A 22113-nucleotide genomic window follows, 5' to 3' on the forward strand; every position below is an offset into this window, starting at 1 on the left:
AAGGGCGTCGTCGTCTCCTTTCAATCGGCATTATTCCTGACTCGAATCAAACCGCATAGATCGCAGAACACGCGAGATCTTTTTCTCGATGAACGAAGGAACTGCCATTGTCCTATCCTCGGTAGGATCCGCCCGCGGAACAAACGGTCGTAGGATTCGACGTGTAAACGATATCGCCAACTGTCCATTGTGCCCAAACGATAATTCTTTCCGCCTGGCCGCCGAGGAGCCGAGAAACTTTCGGCTTCCGGCGCCGTCTTCTTCCTCCATAAATCAGAGATAAATCACTTTTAAACTCACGCTGTTAACCCCAGGTCGCCGCTGTGCTTGCCAACGGACCAAAGTCGCGGTCCCGCGGGAACACCGGAGAATCGATGACCCACGAGATAACGAATATGTCTCCGGGAACCCCTTAATATCGCGCCACCAATCGTCCAGCTCGTTCTTAATTAACATAATTCCGTAATGATCCAAATTACGTTCTCCTGCGAGAGTATCTAGGTTACCGATGACGCAGCACGGCGTTTCGTAGCGATCGCTCATTAATAATGCGCGTTAAAAGAAGCTTCAATCGACCTTGTTACCGTTTGATCGACATCGATACACGGCAATTCCGGCGAGCGCTGTATAAAACGGGACCGAGCAAGTTTCATGGAAACGCCACATCGTAACGAGCGCAACCCTGGAATAATCGAGCGACTTTGTTTCATTTGGAAAGCACGAGAAAGCTTCTTTTTCACTGAGCGGTGCGTAACTATGATCGAATCACGTGGATGAATCGGTGATATCGAAGTTTGTGAGCTTTAGGGAGAAGTTCGTAAGTTTAAAGTTAGATGAGTTAAAGACTTTTGGGATGGATATCCGGGGAACAAGGGTTTGGCCTTTTCCTATAGAAGGTAGTAAGCTCAAGGGTAAGACAGAGACAAAAATTTGAGAATACTAATGGTAACCGATACTTTCTAGTATCGTGTCAGATTCGTATTTACGAATTCCTTTGCCTTACACCGGACATATCCAAATATTTTGCATTTGATACGATGTGTTAACGGTGAATAGACAACGATCATAGATAAAATACTACTAGGCAATTTATGAGGCATGGGGTTAAAAACAAGGCGCAGGTAGACGCAATGAGTCTAAGAAAAATAGTAAAAGTCCTCGCGTGCCGTATTAATAATGGCCAACAAACACGTCGAATACGATTCTGACCCGATAATTATTAGACATATGATTAAAATTAGAATTACCGACCCTACGAGACTAACGTGTTTCGGGTCTTTTCCTCTTACAATTATCAGTTAACTTCACTGAAATACACAGATAATCGTATTTATATTAGGTTGTTCGAAAAGTGTCTGTTTTACAGACACGTCTTTTACAACGACGCATCCTTATACAAACATGAAACCTAATTTCTCGAACGTTGTAATCTTCATCTTGATAGAACATAATGGATCATACGTATAATTCGATTAAATAATATAAAACGAAAAATGTTGTGCATCCATTATTTCTTTATAAAACGAAAGAAACTTTTCGGACGACCTAATGCCTACATATCTATTTGTTTTCATTACGACGTTTATTATAATTATTCATTTCTAGATATTAGAGATTGATAATTCTAGCGTCAATCTATCCTATCCGCCATATTTTCGCTTATTAATTGCAATTCAATGCCGTAGAACAATATGGATCACGAGCAAGTGTAATCGATGTTAGTGATACTGAACGCTATTGCCAGCACATGTGATACCTTGGTTTCCTCCCCTCAACAGAGAAATCCAACTGGGACACTCTACGTGGAATCCAATCTCGCCTCAAAGAGGCTCGTCTGTGCTCCATGGCGTATTCTCCAGAAAGTTCTGTGACTCGCAGCTTCAATTACCGAGTTCTCAATCAATTAAGCCGTGGCGAGATAATAAATTAGTCGGAACAATCGAGTATCGTGATCGAAATGATATTCGAATGCGACGAAGAAAGAAAGACGATCGTTCTGCAAACTAAAGACGAGACGACCATAGTTGTGTAACTGTCCACGTGATGACACCTAAGTCCATGTCTTCCTCAGATGTTAATAACAATCTAATACAAATACCCATATATCTTCCTTTTTTTTATTTAATTGTTTACATTCACAATTTGTCCAGTTTGGACATTTGGTAGAATTATATCTTCCTTTGCCTACCGCTGTGAGGAAACGTTGGACAAAATAACAAGGCCTTCGTTTACGAGAAAATCTACGTAAGACGAACAAGAGAAAGATACAAGAACAAATAAATTCTACAATGACAGTAGTGGAGGCAATAATTTCCTAACGTCGTTTGTTTAGATATTGAAGATTCAAAGTATGCGAAGTGTTACGTCGGACGACACTCTAGCTAAACCAGGCCACACACCGCGGGCAAGATGGCATCTAGATGTCTTCAGATCCTTACCGCGTACCCTCCATAATCTCAAGTACCCTGCATAAATCTCAGGAATTTTCTAGTCAAGGTCCTTCAGACCGAACAGATATTCTTTCGCTGAATTGTTTCCTAAAGTTTATTGTCCACCACTGGTTGACGCGGGAAAGTTGCCTTTTCTCACGTATGAGGCCTCCCACTAGCAACTTTATCTCGAGGGCGGTTAGCATCCTTCCTCACCTACCACCATAGCAAATAACCAGTTAACAACGAAGCCTATTTCCCTCGCTCTCTTAGCCAAAATCGTCATCAACAAATCCGATGGTCCCGTGCGCTAGACACACCCATCCTTAGCTTTCCTCCGTTACAGCATCACCACGGAACTTCACTGATTTTCCATCTTTCAAACAGTCAACATCCTTTTGACCGGGTTTACACCCGTAGATCACTCACTTATTTATCTTATACATACGCACCAACGTAACTATCTTCTTTACAAAGTTGTTGGAATAAACTGTGATTTATAACTTGTTACATCAGTGTAATATTCAATTAACCACCTCTGTTATCTTAACCGAAATAGGGATCGATCATTTCGTGGCGTCGATTATCTAATCGTAACGGGAATTTACGACTCCCATTGGCGTGCTTCCTGCGATCGCGTCTCTCCGCGAGTGGTCGAAACACAAAGAGTGGGCATAATAATCAGACTAACGCGAAAAACCATCGTTCAATAATTTCGAGCAGTGTAGTGTCATAGGATATTCAACAATTTATATAACTTTCGTAAAACACGTATTAACCAGGCATAAAATAAGAGAAAATCAAAGAACAATCAGGATAAAACTCTTTATGGATCGTATATAAATTAGAAATAATCTGGGCCAATATAGAAATGTCTTTATCCGCGATAAAGCTGCAGAGGGTAGCATAATAATATCGGTGGTGCAGTGGTAGGGAAAGAATAGTCTGCGGAAGGTTGCCGAAGACATATGTGCTGGATAACCCACGGTTACCCAGAAGTATTCGTAAATTACTTCGTTAATGCGCGTCGACCCGGCAAGTCCTCCGTTAATTCAGAGGAACTTCCCATTATCCTTATCGAGCATTGAAATATCGTGTGGGAGCCGTAGTTCGTACGACTATTCGCTAAACACGAATAAGAACGTAGCCATGCATACATAGGAAATAATGGTATGTCCGTAGCAATTCGCGATTACCCTGGCAAACCGTATCTAATGGCGAGAAATGGAACGGTGTTTTCCGTTCGCTGAACAATTTCGCGAGAATCACTAGAGGCCAAAGAGGATTAAAAAGGTTAGAAGAAAATAGCTTGGCCAGTCTTTACGTATATCTCCAGAGATAAATAGAAGGAGAGACGCGTATGCTTCTTTCTGTTTGCGTTTCTTCCTCTGTTTTCGCAATCTCTTAAACGAAATTTCAAATTGAATGAAACGTCAAAGTGCAGAAATGGTATTTTGTCGATACGATAAAGGAGAGATATTAGAACGCTATAGAAATATTAAATTATTATTTTTTTATTATTTATATAATTTATCGTTATTAGATTGCAGTTTCTTTTTTTTTTCTTCTTTTAATTAGGCTGGTTTCGAGAAGTGGGATAAATTCTGCAACAATTACAACGATTCAAACGATACTATCTTCCTTATATTTTTAATTATCACGTGATTGCTCAATCTATCGTCTACGCGATAAAATGACCAGCATACTGGTTACGAGTTATAATATTTCCGATTCGTCAGACGCATTTCTAAATCGGACAGACGCGCTATGTTACTCTCGTATGTACATACTCGTATATATCGACGCGGCCTACTTTAAGTTCGACTTCACTTCGAGCAACCTCCCTTCGACCGTTTCTTCTATCGCTAAAAGTTCCTTTTAACCCATGTAGCCCAGCTCTTACCGGATACTCTCGCTCGATGATGCATGGAAGTTCTAAAATTTCTTGTTGGTGCCATCCGAATCTCGAACGACCTTCGGTATAGGAGTAGGAAGAAGCAAGAGAGGAAAAAGGAAGAAAACCGTCTTCTCCTCGGTCGACATTAACCTGGAAACGCGGATCGTCGATCCTGCGCGAGAATATCCTGGAAGCAACACCTACACGGTCTCGTCGGTCCCTTTAATTTCCATCTGCCTACTCCGACACCATCGTCGACCAGAACGGATTGCTTTCAGGAAAATAGAAGAGCCCTGTGTTCCGGCGGAACGAAGGACGACTACGATTTCACGAATGATTTCACTGGAACGCGTATAACTCCGCGGAAAGACGGAATACACGCCGCGCTCCACGTTCCGAGTTTTCTTCGAGAAGAATAGAAGCCTCTGAATCACACTTTCGCGCGCCACCTACTGTGAAACCATTCCCAACCGACAATTTCACCGCTACAAAACGAAATGCGTTTATTGTTTTAACCTCCTCTATTGTTTGTTTTTCGCGTAGTTGCGACAGCGATGAAGGTAGAACGTTTTGGAAGCTTGAGAATTTGGATCGTTTCACCTGGGTCACTCTTTAACTAGTATCGTAATGTATTTTTTGACCAGTAAAAATTTTCTTACAATGAAACGAGGTATAGAAGAATCGTTATCGATACGCGTCGCTTGTCTTTTTAATTTTATGGTCCTAAGTCGATCACAGCAGAGTCAAGGATCGTGTCGTGTTCACTTTTTCACGTTTCAAGGTAATCGTTCATTTTAGGGGACGCAGCTCCGATGACCTTGATCTTGACAACATACGTCAAGGTTAAGATCACCGGGGCCGTTTTCTCTAGAGTCTACGCTTATCTTTAATTCTATCATTTCATGCAATGTACATAACATTCAGACAATGTACATAACATAACAACAGAAGTATATGTTAAGTAAAAGTTAGGGAATCGACAAACTTTCACTCGATACCTTGGCCGATACCTTTTAAATTAGCATCCAAAGCAGGTTTATTTATTGTGACACTGGAGAAACTAATTGTCATAGAATTTCCCATTGCTGCGAAAGAAAATATTTCCACGAGTCACTCGAAGTTTCATATGGCTTCCATCCGACAAAAATATCCGAAAGTAGGACATATACTTTAGGAAAATCGATGCATTCAATTTCGCGTGCAATTTATAATACGGAAAAGTTGATAGCCAGAAGCAACGTAAAAAAGTCGAACGCAGCGGGAAGAAAATTCGAAGAAAGTCACCAGGAAGCGAATCGTAAAACACCTAAGAAAAAGCTAACTACTCTGAAATCTACAGAAAAGCCAGAAGCAGAATAACGAAAAATCGGTTCTTCCACGTATCTAATTTCTGTATAAATAAGCGATGAAGGTGTTCGGAGCAAGAAACACAATGGAGAGCGACGAAGATAAATAGTATCGTTGAATATTCAAAAATGGTTGGTAACATTTTTGAGAAAGAAAAGTATACGTTAAAACCTGTTTGCCATTTTGCGAGGATATCAGTTTGGAAATACGCGAGACAAACCTGGTAGAATATACAGGGTGGTTGGTAACTGGTGGTATAAGCGGAAAGGGAGTGACTCTACGCGAAAAAAGAAGTCGGAAATATAGAATAAAAATTTTTCGTTTGAGGCTTTGTTTTCGAGAAAATCGACTTCGAATTTTCGCTCGGTACGCGTGCGGTACGTTACAACGGATCTCACTGTAGATCGTTGTCTCGATGGAAAAATTAAAAAAAGAAATTAAAGAAAAAATTTTTATCCTATATTTTCGACTTCTTTTTTCGCGTAGAATCACCCCCTTTCCGCTTGTACCACCAGTTACCAACCACCCTGTAGACAAAGATACGATAAAGGGAATTGCTCCAACACAGCTCTATTAGAACTTGAATTCGGAAATGTTAATAAATTTTGCATCGATTGCTTTTGAACTGGCATACGAACATTATTTTCTATTTTTCAATAGTCGTAATAATTTGCATACACGCGTGTAACTTGCATTTTGGAATAGGCATAAAAGCAGAAACATTTGGATGATCTACGGAGTTGCAGCAGGAGAAGTCGTTGAAATTTCGCGACATAAACAAGCGTCATTTGACGCTACTTTCGATACGACTAGAGTTAGTAGAGCAGAAAACAAGCTAATTCAAAGGCAGCGACTCGACGTTCCTACGAACGAAAAGGGGCTTAAAGGAAGTACATCGATCGATGGTGCCGGCTTTAATAGCCAGTGTTTATCGTCAATACGAAACTCCTGAGGCGAAGACACCTTATATGTGTAGGACGGTCTCTTATGCTCTGCCAGACACAAATCAGAGATGTGCCTTTGATTACAAACGCTGACTGAAAGCTGAAGAGCCACGTACGTTTGGCAATTAGGGAAATATTTCGAGTTTCCTTCCAATCTAATTTTAGTTTTCCTTAGTTACGCAAACGTAATTAACGTTTCATCGGTGGACAAATATTTCATACTTTAGAAACGTACATACGACGTTATAATTAAGTAAACGTAACGAAGACCTGTAAATATATCTTAGTGAATGTTTAAAATGTAATCTTTTTCGATCGCGATCAGACATTATAAGTTAGCTTTTTATAACTTCCGTAATTATTTATTCAATCTCCTAGGTGGATTTCATTTTGGTTATTCATTCGAGAAATAGCTTTAACAATTAACAACGTACAATATCCGTCTGGATGTCTGGTTCGTAAATAGCAATTCAATTTGCTGTTAAATAAGATATGTCGATAAAATTTGCTTCGTGATAAAACTTCGCTGTTCTACTCGTGTGCATTCCACAACACGCGAAACAATCGTTCTAAAGATAAGTTCGATTCAGCAGACAAACGCTATATCCAGTCAAATTGGGATTCACACATGTGGGAAAACTACACGAGGGGAGAAACGACTGAGAAAAGGGAGGAATTCGTGCAAGAAACTGTTACGCGATCGAGAGTCATGCTTTGAACCAAGACCGCGTGACTTAGGTATATAAGCTAAGATATTGGTACAGGAATGGACGGAACGTTGTACGACTAACAACGGGATCCACTTAAGGAAAGCGTGGATAAGCTGGGATCTTCTAAGATGAGTGTATCTCGTAATCTGCTATCACGTGGTAACTCAAATAACTTCGCGACGGATAACTAAAATAGACTGTATGAATTAAACCGAATAAAAGGATATTCGACGTATAAGATTCAAAATACGATGAGCCTCGCGACAATTAGATTTCGAACAATATTTCGAAGAACATATCCCTCGACTAGAATTCCTTCTAAAATAAAATTTTAGAAATTATAAATTTCAAATGCTTGCGTGTCGGAAAAATGTAATAAAGTCGGTACTAGGGTAAACTAGAATATGTCAGGCGCAGAAATTGTACCGATTCGGTAGGACTTAATATTTCCTGCGGAGAAGCGTACTAGCTCAAACAGCAGACAGTTGGACTCCGCGAAGTATTCGTAGGAAACGGAACAGACTCGCTTCCGCGTCGATACGTTCAGTCAGTTTCCTTCCAGGTACTTTAGCAATCAATTCACCAAGTGGGAGCAGACCCGAAAGGTTGACCTATATAGCAGAACCGACAGGCGTGATAATCGATCGATCGCGGAAATTCGCGCATAGCCTGAACGCGCGACCAAGTCCAGGAACGGTCGGTGACCCTCTTCATAGCCGGCTCTCTCGTCCCTCTTCCGTACCGGTTCATCCTTTGTTCGTCAGGGTTTACACTGGAAACAGCCGCTTCGGTGCTGTTGTACTTAATTAACGCGCTACCTTTCAACGTTCGGTCGAGGGCTTGATCCGACAGCCAGAAACCGGCCGTGCTTTCACCGCTTGATCATTTCGGCAAACAGCGGACGGACCGCGCAAACTGATTTGACAAGGAGGACACGTCTCGTTGTCCCCGTCATTGACGCGTGCGCGCGCCACACGCTTCCACATGTATGCGTGAATAACACGCGAAGAGATGAATCGTGACGCACGAGTCGCGAAATGACGTGTCACGATTCCAGCGGAACCGACGGAAATCTGCACAAAGAACGCCTGATGCCATTTCACGCCGCGATAAACGATCGTTCAAGCACGATCAAAAGACTCCGTGTCTTTGGCAAGCCAGGCCTTTCGATGGCTTGCTCGTACAACTTGATTAACGCTCACCCACGGCGTTGTTCGATCAAGGATTCAATCCAGGACCGGATTTAATGATTTTGGTAAACAACGCCTACAAGGACAAACAAAGGGATTCCGCGTCTGTTGTCGGAATAGCGGCTGAATAGCAATATGATGAGGCTTACCGAGCGAATCGAATAGAACCGATGGCAGCTGTAATTCCGATTGGATAGCATAGAAAGCAAAATATCGCCGGTGGCATTATCAGCGATCAACCCACCCCCTTCTGCCACCGAATAGAATGTTTGCTTTCGAGATTTGTCGTTCGACCACTGTATCTTCCTCCACTATAGATCATTACGACGAGGATGTTCAATTATGAGCGCGATGGATACCAGTTTATCTCTTAAAACGTGGATTTTCGTTCTAATTAGCGCGGAAGATACTTATTAAATAATATTTTCATTGATCATCCGACGAATTATTTAAATATTTCAATGCACCGTTTCTTCAAATGCCTCGTCCTTTCTCTCCGTCGTTTTTACCTTGCTTTCTCTTCACATCGGAGAATTAACGTAGATCCAATTTTGTGAATCTCCAATGGGTATTTTCAATACTTATGTCCGAACTGCTAACCGATTCAATAAACAATTTTACACGACTTTTCGCGTCACTTTCACATTTTTCACGTCCGAAATGACATTGGTGGCGCATTAGACAAGACCCATAAAGTCACTCACGAATTTGAAACGGCGCGATTAACCTTATCTTGAAGCCAATCAGCACAGCGGTACAATTTAACGGCATCGCAAGTTACGCGTCTATGTCCGATTTCTTTATTCGAGAACGTGATACGACCATAACATCGCGATAACAACACGGACGACAAAGGGTCGTTGTTCACACGCGACTCGTCACACATGCGACAATATGTGCACGCATGTGATATAACGGGGTGCAGAACAGTGCGTGACCAGCAAACGGACTGGAGCATAGACAATTCAGCCTTGAAAATCAATATGCCGCACAGGCGGTAATTTTCACTCGAAAGCCTGCGTCTTACGTTAATGACCATTCGTAAGAAACTTTTAACGAACAACGAACGACGTTTCTTATCGCGGCTTCTGCGTGAGTTTCATTACTTCAAATAACAGTGCGTTAATTTCTGTGTTTCTTTTTCTTTTTCGTACAAGTTTCCCCTGGTAATTGGAAGTTTTGACGTTTATAAAATGCAAATTTAAACGTTGCATTTGAAATTATTGCTACGCAGATCTTGATCGCGACAAGTGAAAAATAGATTCGTGACTAGTGATCATTTTGCTTTCGAATAATCAATAACATGCGCTAGAAGAAACATTCGTGGCAAACTTGCGAATAGGATGCAGTTAGATTGAAAAGAAAGAAATAGTAATTTTCATATATGTACGGTTTATGCTCAATGGTTTCAGATCTGGTCAAACGACAGAAGTAAATTTATAATTTGAAAATTCGAAAAAGATATTGTAGAAAGTTTTGTTACGTAGAAACGCGGCATCTGTTACTATACAATACAATACTATACAATAGAATCGTGTTTCAATATCCGCTCGATGTTTGCTTACAACTTTGTAACAAAGCCTCTGCAGAAAAACTTGATCGATGTTTGTTTCCCGTTTTCGCTTGTAAATTATGATTCTTCGATTTCATTAGAAAAATTTCAAATGTTCTGTAGACAATATTTTACCTCGTTGACGTCTTCCAATTTCATGTTTTATTCTTATTTTCATTTTAACAAATATAGAAGATCTATAATGTTTTCAAAAAATATGTAACATAAGATCGAAAGGCGTAATCGTACATATTAGTAAGAATTTTGGAGATATTTTAGAAAGACACAATTGGATCGAAAATCATATGCGAAAGGATCGTTGATCATTGTCAATAGCGTTCCATAGAATAGCGTGCACTCTTCACACGTCGTTTTTAAACGTACATCCTCTGAAATAACAGATAATCGAAGATGATAATAATGAGAACAATATCGCTATTATGCGCTTAACCGAAGTAGATTACGTACACAAACATTATCACTGACGTTTATTGTTGTTGTGCATCATGCGCAAGATACAACGAGAAGTACAAGAGGACTTGCTGCCAATCACTTTCGTATCCCTAAGCGGCTTAAGACAAGTTCTAAACTAGGGGAAAATTTTAAATTAGTTTTTACGTTAATCTCTTCGAATTATTGCACACTGCGAAGCTGACGATGATAAAACTAGGAACAGCATTATAATTAGGACACTGTTACTGATGTACCAGATTCTCCTGGGTCTTCGTAGAATATATTTCACGTCATATGTTTCACGGTTAATAAAACTGCTTTCCCTCGCATTATCCGATCTATGAGATTATTACTTTTTCAAAAATTCACAGTTAGTTTGCACAATTTTTTATATCAATATATTTTTCTAACGTTGGATTAGATAATTTTGCAATTATTCTTAACGATATATTTTTAAAATTCGTTCTTCTACTATAAAGATAAATCGTGCAAACTGTTTTCTCTGTTTATACGATCGCTTGTTATTTTATATTAATATCCTCGGAAGAAAGAAAAATACGCAAAGTGTTCAGGCGATTTCGTTTCTTCAGGATTCAGCACGTGATAGTTGTAAGCTTTCATCGTGTCTATTTGAAGCTATTACTTACCGCTTCAGTGTGTACAGGATGAGCAGCAAACAGCAAGCCTGTCAAGGCAGCAAATCCTGGACGCAGTGATGCCACCGCTAGGCTCACCCTTGTGACCAAAACGCATGCAATGGCGTGCAGGGCAATATTCGTCGCGTGATACCAGCTTGGCGTTAATCCCGACATCAAGTAGTTCAACCTGAAAATACGGAAACGGGCTGAATTAAAACGTGCTTCGATAATGATTTCAGATGTTATGTGATAATTAATTTTATATCTTAAGAATATAAAAACGTATAAATTACATTTCCTTCTATCAATATTATCTATATTATACATTACAAATAAGAATACAGAGAAATATACAAAGATAAGATGGATTATTAGAAATGTTTTTATGTTTTAAATGTTGATTTATTAAAAAGATCTTTTTATGGATGTTTTGAAAATATAATACGCATAATTCCTATAGCAAACAATTCGCGATGATAGCGACCAACGTTCAATAGAATTCTCCAACAAGATACTAAAGACAAAGTCGCTACTAATTCCGACCGGAACTCGTAATGAAGCATCGTAGAAGACAGTAAGCCATGATTGTAATTAGACAATTACGTTTACGTGTTATTAAAGTTTATTATACCTTCAAAGTCCATTAAAGATTCACCATTGTTATTGGCAGGCATTATCACTGGATTTTACAATAAACGAGCAACAAACTAAGTATCAGCGAAACGATATGCGCTTACGTTCCAGTAAAATCTCTCTCGACATAAATACAAAACCTTATCTTCGGTATGCGATTCATCTAGTTGTTTCTGTCAATACCCTACCATCAGCTGACCACTCGAGAAATCGGAAAACAATGGGCGCAGCAGTCTTCCCGTTTATAACTACAGAGGATTTGACGGCGCAGCCGTGGCGAAGTTTTCACGGAAATCCGCTTAAGTCGACCAAGATAATCGGATTGTAGAAAACACTCCATACATCTATTCGCTCTGCTTCGTCCATTCACCGCAACCGGTGTACAATTTCTCTCTTGCTCGCTGCTTTTCTTGCTGTGTCGCCGGTGTTCCTCGCGCCACGTGTTTCGCTTCTAATGAAAGTACCCTGTGAAACTTCCCAACTCTCTATACCACGCGTTTTCTTCCATGACCATTGATCATCGAATACTTTATCTGCTGCAGTGGAAATGCTCGTCGTGCACGATCGAAGTAGGTGGTGTTGCAAGAAGCAACTCAAAATGCAATAAAATCAACTGAAGATCGACCATCGCTCCAAAATCAAGTCATTTGCCACTGTTAAACGCTATAGGAGAAGGACATAAATCAAACTTTCTATTTTTTATAGGGAAGAGACTTCAATACGTTGTCGATCGATTCCACGTTACCGCAATTGCTTGTTTTATTTATTAACTAAACGCGTTTTTTCATTCCCTTCAAAAATTTGGAAAATATCGTTTGTCTCAGTAATCGCGTCCTTGGCTTCTACAAAACTTCATCATCAACTTAACTTCTCAATTATTTTGAGAAATTTGTCATCTCTGAATATAACAGGTGTCTTCGTTTTCAATCTTATCTTGTTATACATTTAGTGATAAAATTCTTCTACTTAACCATAAAGTGATATTAAAATCAGACGATCAGTTTTGTCTTCTGTGATCCTTGCGTGAAATCTATAGATAGTTTCTTTCTCTTTCAACAAATATAACTTAAATATTTAAATTGCCGCTTTTCGTCGCAAACGCTTCGATTCCAGTGACGAAGAAACGCGAAGAAAGATGAAACAGCCTAAAGACCAAGAAAGAAAGCGCGACAGGCGACTGAAAGAGAAAATTGAGGGCGAAGAACGAACGAGGATGGAAAATAGGTGAGACAGGGTACCAGCATCAGGACGAAAACAAACACGGTAGCTGCTGACGCGGTCGAGTAATAATTTTGAAACTCTGCCGACGGCATAAGTTCGACGCTTCTGGCGGACCGGAGATTGGCCTCGTTCCAGGTGTCAAGGATCCTGCTCGCCTGGAGGCGTATCCTGTCATCTCCTTGGCTCTGGATCAACCAAAGAACTCGGAAGTGTCAGTTGCACGTTCGTACGCAGATTTTACTGCGAATTTTATGAGACGTCGATGGACGATCTTGATCCAACTGATCTTGCTACGAAGCGGTGTAATATGTGGCGCAGATTCGAAGTGGAGAATTGTTATTTCAATCTGAGATGCCAAAGTTCTATGGAGATAAATGGTGAGTTCGTCTAATAGAATATAGTAACGAAATTGTTGGTATTACATTGATAAACTTCTGTATTATATGTTGATATATAATGAAAGAATGAAAGTAACGTTACGGTAGAGTGGCTGCGCGAAGTATAATTTCACTATATCGTTGAGATAAAGAATTTCTAAAAATGAAAATCTATCACACTGGTGTAATCTTATAAAATATCGCAAAGAGTTTTGCAGGTTTTGCATAATTTAAGCTGAAGTAGAGCCACATTCTGGCCGGGAACTTTTAGTAGTTACTGCATAAATATTAGTGCTTAATACAACTTGAAAAGAGTTTAAAAATTCGCAGATATGCAAGCGCAAAATTTAAGAGTATTAAGAAGGATTCTGAATTTTAAATGGATAATATCAAGGATTAACCTTTATGATATTTAACGTTATTGTATAAATCCTAATTTCCTTTCCAACCTGAACTCCTTAAATTGTGTTATTCAGCACACCTCGCGTTTCACATCGATCTTCAACTTGTTGTCAATTCTTCAAAATCAATTCGCTCGATAATTTCCTAACTCGTAAGAAAGTAGGTTTCCAAGTAAGTTTCGATGTTGGCCGGATATTCCAGGCATTTAAGATTATACCGATGCAAGCCAAGCCTTGAATGTCTTTATTATATTATGATCCAATAAAAGTCCGTATCAAGTGAACACGCGACAAGGCAAAACTATACAGTGAACTACTTTATATGAATTAGTAAAATGTTAAGTGGCTCTGTGCAACTGTTCTTTGAAACTGCACTTCGTTCCTCGATCCTAGTCGAATCAGCTGGCGGCTGGTTGCGGACTGACTCGGCTCGTGCGTCTCGCTGAAGTCCTTAGATCGAAATCGATAATCGATAATAGTCACCGAACGAAGGAACCTTCGGTCTCGTGCACCAAAAGTCTTTCGGGTATTTATCCGCAAAAGATTCCAACGTCAAATTACTTGAATCACGTATTCTTATCGCTTTGTTTATAATTCACATTGTACACGATTCACACAGTTCAAAATATATTTCTTCGTGGAACGGTCGAAGAAGCCTTGTTTGAAATTTAAAACGATATTTCAAGCCAAGTAGAATATTTTTATTTCCTTATACTTTCCTTGTACTTCCAATCGTAAAAGGAGTTGAATAAACAAATATGCTTCTTACGTCATTAAAGAAAATAGTTATATCAGATTAATTTTCACGACACAGTGATTTAACAAATAAAATAACAAATACGTAGCAGAGAAACAGAGGGTCAAAGAAACTACAAAATACGAATAAGGACGATCGTGAAAACTTGAAAGAATGTTTCCAATCATATTCACAGTGGTCGATCGAGCGAGCCTACGACCAACGATATTACAGCTATAATTATGTATGTGGTGTTTATTAGCATATAAATCGAAAGCACGTTTGCACAGTTAACACGACTATTTTCGTCGTTGCAACGAAGGAGATCCAGTTGTAGATCAAGCGGATCGCTTTGAACATAAAATATCATTCCATGAATAAATGTTCTTCTGGGGCAGTAGATTCTTGAGGATACAACGATACCCAGTCATGTATTCGCAAACGGATACCCTTATTTCCGGCGTCCATATGTATTTAGCAAACGAAGACCAACCAACATTCCGAAACATTTCCGAGACGCAATCTCGTTTCACAAGGCGCGAGAATGCACTGGCGCTCGCACCATAAAGGGTATGAGGGTTGCATATTTAGGATCTTCCTGTTTGCACTTAAAGGGCTTCCTAGCTGTGACGCACGAGTCTCCGGTCTTGTTGTGCGAAGCGCTACACTGCTCCAGATTCTCCGCTTCCTTTGGTTTCACTTGATTGTTTACACGGATTCGGTTTCCTCGTGGATCGCTAAATGGACCTCCATCTCGATGGAACGAATGAAATTTACATTGTTAGTGTTTAAATACCAGGGAATCGCTCAATACGATCGACAGTTTTTCATAGTTAAACGTTTCACAATCAGCGATACGAAGCTGTTTATTTTATAAGAAAATTTCGAAAAATATTTTGAAGAATCGGACCGAATGGTTTCTGAAATTATAATTTGAATTTCTACGAATCGATTCATTTTAGGATAAATGAGTATTTTATTAGATTCGAGGCTTTTACGGCCGGGCATTGCAGAATTTTTAAACTCGAGACTCCCGCGACGTTCAAGATAATGCAATCTGGTATTTCGTTACTATTACAACTATATTGCGCCGTAACTGTACGTGTAGATTCATCAGAGATCGATCGACACACTGCATTTTCCTCCAGAAACCGAAGAACCCGCACACCGAAGCGAAGATTCTAGAAGTTTGATTATCTTACGCACTAGATACTTCATTCCACATATAATGTGTCCAACCTAGCGACTTTTATAGTTACAATCGGTAGATTGACTGATCGTTAGACTGTGACTAGACTTTAAATGTGTGAAATTCCCAAAATATGTAGAAGTATACAAAATACACAAAGTAAAGTAGTCATTTTAATATTTACCTAGGAACAATTCTTCGTTTATGTTCCATTTCTCTAAAAAATATAATTTTCCACGAATATCCACGATTTATCGACGCTAGAAGTTCGGTAAATCTTTGTAAATAACTCAACCTTAAGTGCTCTGCAAAGAAGTACCAGCAGATTCAACGTCCAAGTCATAGGTCTCGAACAAATTAAGAATAAAATCAAAAGGAAATCTTCAAACAAAACGCTCAAACATTACTGAAATATTATCTATCACAGGTTAAGTTTTATTAAACGATATTATACAAGATTACAAATCTAGAATATGGAGAAACTGGAAATTGCATGGATATTATTGAACTCACTAGTAAAGAGTAATTCAATATTAAATCATACCAAATTGAAAGGTAAAATCGCCACCATATAGAATCATATTACGTCATACAATACGAAGTTCTGTATGTACACAGAATTCATACATTATAAAGTCTATATATATATTGTACATATATATGTATATATACCAGGATATTATGGCAATTCGGTACAACGACCAATTATCCGCAAAACAATGGAAATCACACTCGAAATGACAAACGTGATCGATCACGTCCTCCATACATAGTCTCGTAAAACAAGACAAGCTATTACGCAGCTATCGCAATATGAACTATAACGCGTCTCGGACTGATCTAATGTTCATTATCGATTTCACAGATCGGAAGTAATCAGGTTTGCCAGTACAAAATCTATACAAAACCGTATACCGGAGTAAAACTATATGTTACGTTTATCTCTAAAAGAAATGTATAAATCAGCGGCTATTTGACAACTAATGTTCACCATATTAAAGTTTTTAAATAAAATTATATTGTAGTATCGTGTACGAAAGGCCTAAGAGATATCGGCTGAACCATAAACCATGTCGCGAGAAAGCCCAAGTGCCAACAGGCCCATCAATGTGTCCTCGGTCCTTCGATCGAATAGTTTCGTGGAAAGGGCCTGCATGACCCTGGCCACGAGGGATGCTAAAAGGGATGCTAAGGGAAAAAGACGAATTAACAGGCAGTGTCAGTGGAGAAGCCAGAGAGTGCGAATCGAGAAGTCGGACAGTGCGAGTTGCGTTGTCGAGATAGCGTTGCTAGTGTCACGTCGAAGACACAAGAAATCACGAAACCGATAGATCGCCGGTGATCTCCTCGCGTCGCAGTTCGAACGTTTCACGAATAAGATGAGGAAATTGAACTATAAGATGATGGAAATTTTATTGTATAAATCCAACAGAGTGACGGTTCAAAGTGTTACAACAGAATAATGTGTTGAGCGCTAATTTAGGAGGGCGTTTATATGGAGGTTTTAGTCCCTTTGGAGGGGTTATCGTCGGATGTATATCAGAGGCGGTTATTCAGCTGCTGTTTTGTTATTATTTCGATAGCTGTGGCATGCTATCCGGGGAAGATAATAACGAAAATGACTTTTGCACACATCGTCACGAGCAATATGGTGTAAGCAATTTGAACGAAGATTGCCCTCAGTGTATTAGATGTTTGTTTAGATTATGAGCAATTTCGTATATATTGGGTAGGCAACTAAGTGATTACGGATTTTGTCATTGGGTGGTATCGACAAAATCCGTAATCACTTAGTTGCCAAGCCAATATATACGGGTTTACCAAGCTTATGGGCCAAAACCGAAAAAAGAACAGCTTTATCGTTAACTCTAGTATGGGAGTTATTAAATTTTCGAATCCTATTTCAGTTATTCTGCCTTCATTATGAAGGCATTTAATAAATACAATTTTGGTTACATAATTCGTTTCCTAAATTAAAAAGTTACAGACAGGATCCTAATTGTATAGCTTTATACAGATTCCCTTTATATAGAAAGAGATCGATACGTCGAAGTGATTCGGACGAGGTAAAGCAGGAATTTCAGTTGTATTCGATAAGAAGCTAAACAAGTAGAGCCCAAGGGGAACAATAGACAAGGTGGACAGTGAAAGAAGGGGAAGAGAAAGAGAGAGGCAGGAAAAGGGATGGGAAGAGAGGAAAGTTGTAGCATTGCCAGCGAGAGGAATCTACTTGAACGCCATTCACGGCGTAATTAGGCATTCAACCGATTCGGTCTTAAGCGCTTAATCGGCTTTGTTTCAACCTGACATCCTCTTAAACGCACGGCAAGCCAAGCCAGCCTAACTTCCGTGGTTCGTGCCACGAAGCCGTTACTTGTTGACAAACGACGCTTACATACTTTCACCAGGGCGAGCAAAGGAGAACTCCACTTGGATAGTTTTCCGTGAAATATTAAAACGTCCAGAATGCCGTTAAGAAGTTGATTAAATTACCGTGCCCACCCGGAAACTCGAACGTGTTTACATCTTCACGCGGACCGGTTGAAACCTGCGCGAGGTATTGTTAAGACGGCTCGAAAACGTTCTACGTTTCTACGGTTGATAAACAAGCTGAGTCACGCAATTTCTTGAAGTTGTAAATATTTTCAGTTACGAAGACGGGAAAGAAGGACGATAAAAGATCGTGTAAAGTGGCTTCGCGAATTTTAGTGTCACGTAAGCTGCTGTTTTTTCCCCCTAAGAAGGTAATTGTGGTAATTTGTAATACAGTACTTCGTTGTAGGCTCCATTTGTTACTACGGCACAATATTAGACGAGGCGACTACGAAGCAAAGCGGTACACGAAAGTACATGAAGACCTACCGTGGAAAATCTTTATACGTAGGTATATCGTGCGTGTTGTATAAAATATTTTCGAATTTCCGTAGCGCTATTTTCGCGAACAACTGTATATTTCATATAACGTTCTGAATTATTTTACTATTTATAATTTTTTATAAAATTTCTTTACTAAATATGATAAAATATGAATGATCTTCAATAATCCGGCCAAAGTATCTAGAAATCCGTAAAACTTTCAATTAAAGCTCTTCTAGAACTCGTTAAAATATTAATTCCAAGAATAAACTAATTTTACCATCCACGGTAATTTTACAACACAACGCAGAATCTCGTTACATAACGAACAAGCACACATGCGGATAAAAAAGAATTCTACAAATTACAGCGAAATATCTCGTTACACGCCCTAAAGATAAAGATAGCGAGGTTTCTACAAACTCGACCGCAACTGCCTGCCAAGTAAATATTTCGTTTCCTTCGTTATAACTGCCTCCCTCCCACTAGTTATTCTTTTCACCTTCTTCCAGGAAGGCGGCCTGTAAATTTTATTAACACGTAAGTTTTATTACAGGCGTAGAAACGTTCCTCGACGTTCCTTTTTCCCCCCATTGGTATTCCTACGTTAATTTTCCCCAGAGCGTTGCAGCGTGAACCGATTCGTAACCGCTGACATTTCCAACGCAAGAATACAATATGATGAACTAAAACTGTTATTCACGACAAACCGCAGCGAGACCTGATACTAACTGTCTGACCGCAACTACCCTCTTACTACTGGCTAACCACGACCGGTTCTATTACTACTACTGTTTGACCATGCTCGCCGGTAACTGCTATTCGACCACTGCGGCCGATCGATACTTATTCCAACTCTTCCGTCATGCATTAGCACTTTGACTGTTCACCTGCCGAACCGTGCAACGCGCATGCATCAAGGACGAGAAAAGTTTCTCGCCAGAGCAACGAGGCGTGATTATTCCTGACGCCTTCTTGACGTCCCGTCACTGCGTATTCGTGTTTCAATAATGAAGCCTTATGTACACGAGTAATGTTTTACACGACATGGTAGAGCGAGACGAACTCGTTTTAAAACTTTCGAGAAAAATGAAAGATAAGAGGCGTGTTTTCAAAGGAGCGTGTTTCGAATCGCGTCAACGAACCGTAGGATGAGTTTGATCAAACGTTTCAGGTGTTACAGGTAACTGTTTGATAATTCATAGTAAACGATCTTTGAAATAATTTGTTTCGAATGAATCTTCGAGACATTAACTTCGGTAAAAATTTACATTGATCGAAAATAGAGTCGTGAATATCGTGTTTAGAGTGGCACAATTTATTTTTGTCTTCGAGTATTTATGGCAAAAGTTTGCGTTCCAATACCAAGCTAAACCAATATAATGGAATCGTGCATGGATAGCCAAGTAGAATTACACCGTATACGAACGGGCACGAAAGTAGTAGTATCGGTTCGTGTCTGGTAAAACAAATAGAATAGGGTCGTGCCTGAGCAAACAAGTAGAATTCTGTCTCTATGGATCTACTCGAAAGAGAAGTTTTGACAATACTTGAGAAACTGACAGTTGACCTAATTCAAGGTACGTATATATTTTCATAAAGACACGTCATAGATAATCAGCTTTCCACATTTCAAAAAATATTCTTGATACAATGTGGCAGAAGGAATATTTATATACAAAAATCGAGAAAGAGGAGACATTGTGTTTGTTTTATAACAAAAAGGTGCTTGTTTTATGTATCGATTCAGATAAGCAAAATATAGTGCAGCAGAGGACAAGGAAGTGATATATGACGACGCTTGATCAGACAAAAGACGCATGAATACAACGCGAAGAGTATTCAGACGCGGGAAGCCGAGATTTATGGCTGTGTTTTCACTACCATCATTGTCGAACATGATTCGAGATATTTCGTTCTTAGAATCTATATCATGAAATATTAAAATGCATTTAATTTCAAACTACCTAACATTGGAAAATAAACGTAAAATACAGCAAGCGCGAAGGAGAGACATTATCGAATAAAAATTTCGAAATTCCAAGTTATAAATACAAAATTAGAGACAAAAGTCTAATGCCTTATTTCTTGCAAGTTATAAACGTTCCATTAATTTTTAAAATCACTGTCGTAATATACTGTCGTTCGTCAGTATCCAGGTATTTTGATCAACTTGTAGCAACACGATTGGAATTTTACCAAAGTGTAGAAATTAACGCTGAATTAATAATCGGAAGCAACGCTTGCTGTCTTTTTTATGGAATCACCAAGCTACAAGTGTAAATTACAAAAAAAAATGAATCGTTATTTCAGAAATAATAATAATAATAATAGAGAACGTCATTGAGATACTTCAACTTTTTTGTTAACTACTCCGGTTTCTCTTCACGTCTCCGACTGATTTTGTCTAAATCAATGATTATAAGTAATGGAAATCGAGTCACCTCTCCAACTCTTTTCTCTCCCCCTTTAGTCTCTTACATTCACTGGAGAAATCGTCCTCAACCGCAGGACACGATCACCAGGCATTCCGATTCCGGGTAAATCGTGCACGGAATATGGTACTACCAGCAAAGATACCGGTTACTATTCTCTGGCGGTGCTTCAGTGATTTAAGAAACCCAGCCAGCTTCCCCTGCTTCCAGTCACGTATCAACAAGAAAGCGTACGATGATATATATCACTAACATTCAGCGACTTCGATCTTTCTTCCATCAGTATGAACTGTGTTTAATAGCATTTCGATGTGCCGACACGTGCTCGTAGAAACTGTTCCGAACAAATGAAAATATTGCGATATCGTAGGTAGATAACGAACGATAGGATACGTATATACACTACGATATCGTATCATTTGGAGATAAAGGATTCCATTTCAGATTTTTTCAACTTCAAACGTAATATTACGTTCGTATTTGATCGCGCCAATGGTGGTAAGCGTTTTTTATTTGGAAAACCTGCGTTGGAGAATGTTCGAAAAGAAGACTTTTTAAAAATATTTTTTATACCGCGGATTTTTCAAAAACATTCATTTTTATTTTACATCGCTTTGTCAATGTTTACTTGAAAATTTTAACAGTTCTACTTAAAAGTAACCGAAATTTACGAACACTGTGTTTTAAATTCTTCCCGCCTTTCACGAAAAGTCGTGCATTAATTATTTCTTATTCAACTTCTCTTTCGCATTTTTTTTATTTCTCTTAACGAAGGTATCTTACTTGTACTTTATATAATTACTCTTTATAACCGTTAATGACACAATTCATATCGTTTCCTCTAAAAACGGTTTCGTTAAAGACTTCTTGATCTCGCTCTAATTTTTTAATTGAACGAAATAGAATGAATGAAATTGAAAATTGGGTGAATAAATTCGTGAATTCGTGCCACAGAGTAACTATATACTGTAACAAACCACACATTTTATCCGCGACGTTTCCGCGAGATGATGAATACGCCTCATTATTTCTTGAATTGCGAAAATCACGAAAATCACGAAGGGACTTTAACCATTGTTTAGAAGTCTCCGGCCTGGCCAATTAA

At 39.2% G+C, this 22113-nt stretch overlaps 1 protein-coding gene across 1 annotated transcript in view; it reads right to left on the reverse strand.

Moving 5' to 3' along the window:
• LOC126875119 (protein O-mannosyl-transferase TMTC4-like) overlaps positions 1-22113 on the reverse strand; it is a 167767-nt gene that overhangs the window by 35598 nt on the left and 110056 nt on the right. Inside the window, exon 2 of the mRNA XM_050637846.1 lies at positions 11170-11347. Within this exon, the coding sequence (XP_050493803.1) occupies positions 11170-11347 (178 nt within the window). The remainder of the gene's footprint in view (positions 1-11169; positions 11348-22113) is intronic.

Source organism: Bombus huntii, chromosome 2 (genome assembly GCF_024542735.1).
Source record: "Bombus huntii isolate Logan2020A chromosome 2, iyBomHunt1.1, whole genome shotgun sequence".
Classification (NCBI taxonomy): Eukaryota; Metazoa; Arthropoda; class Insecta; order Hymenoptera; family Apidae; genus Bombus; species Bombus huntii.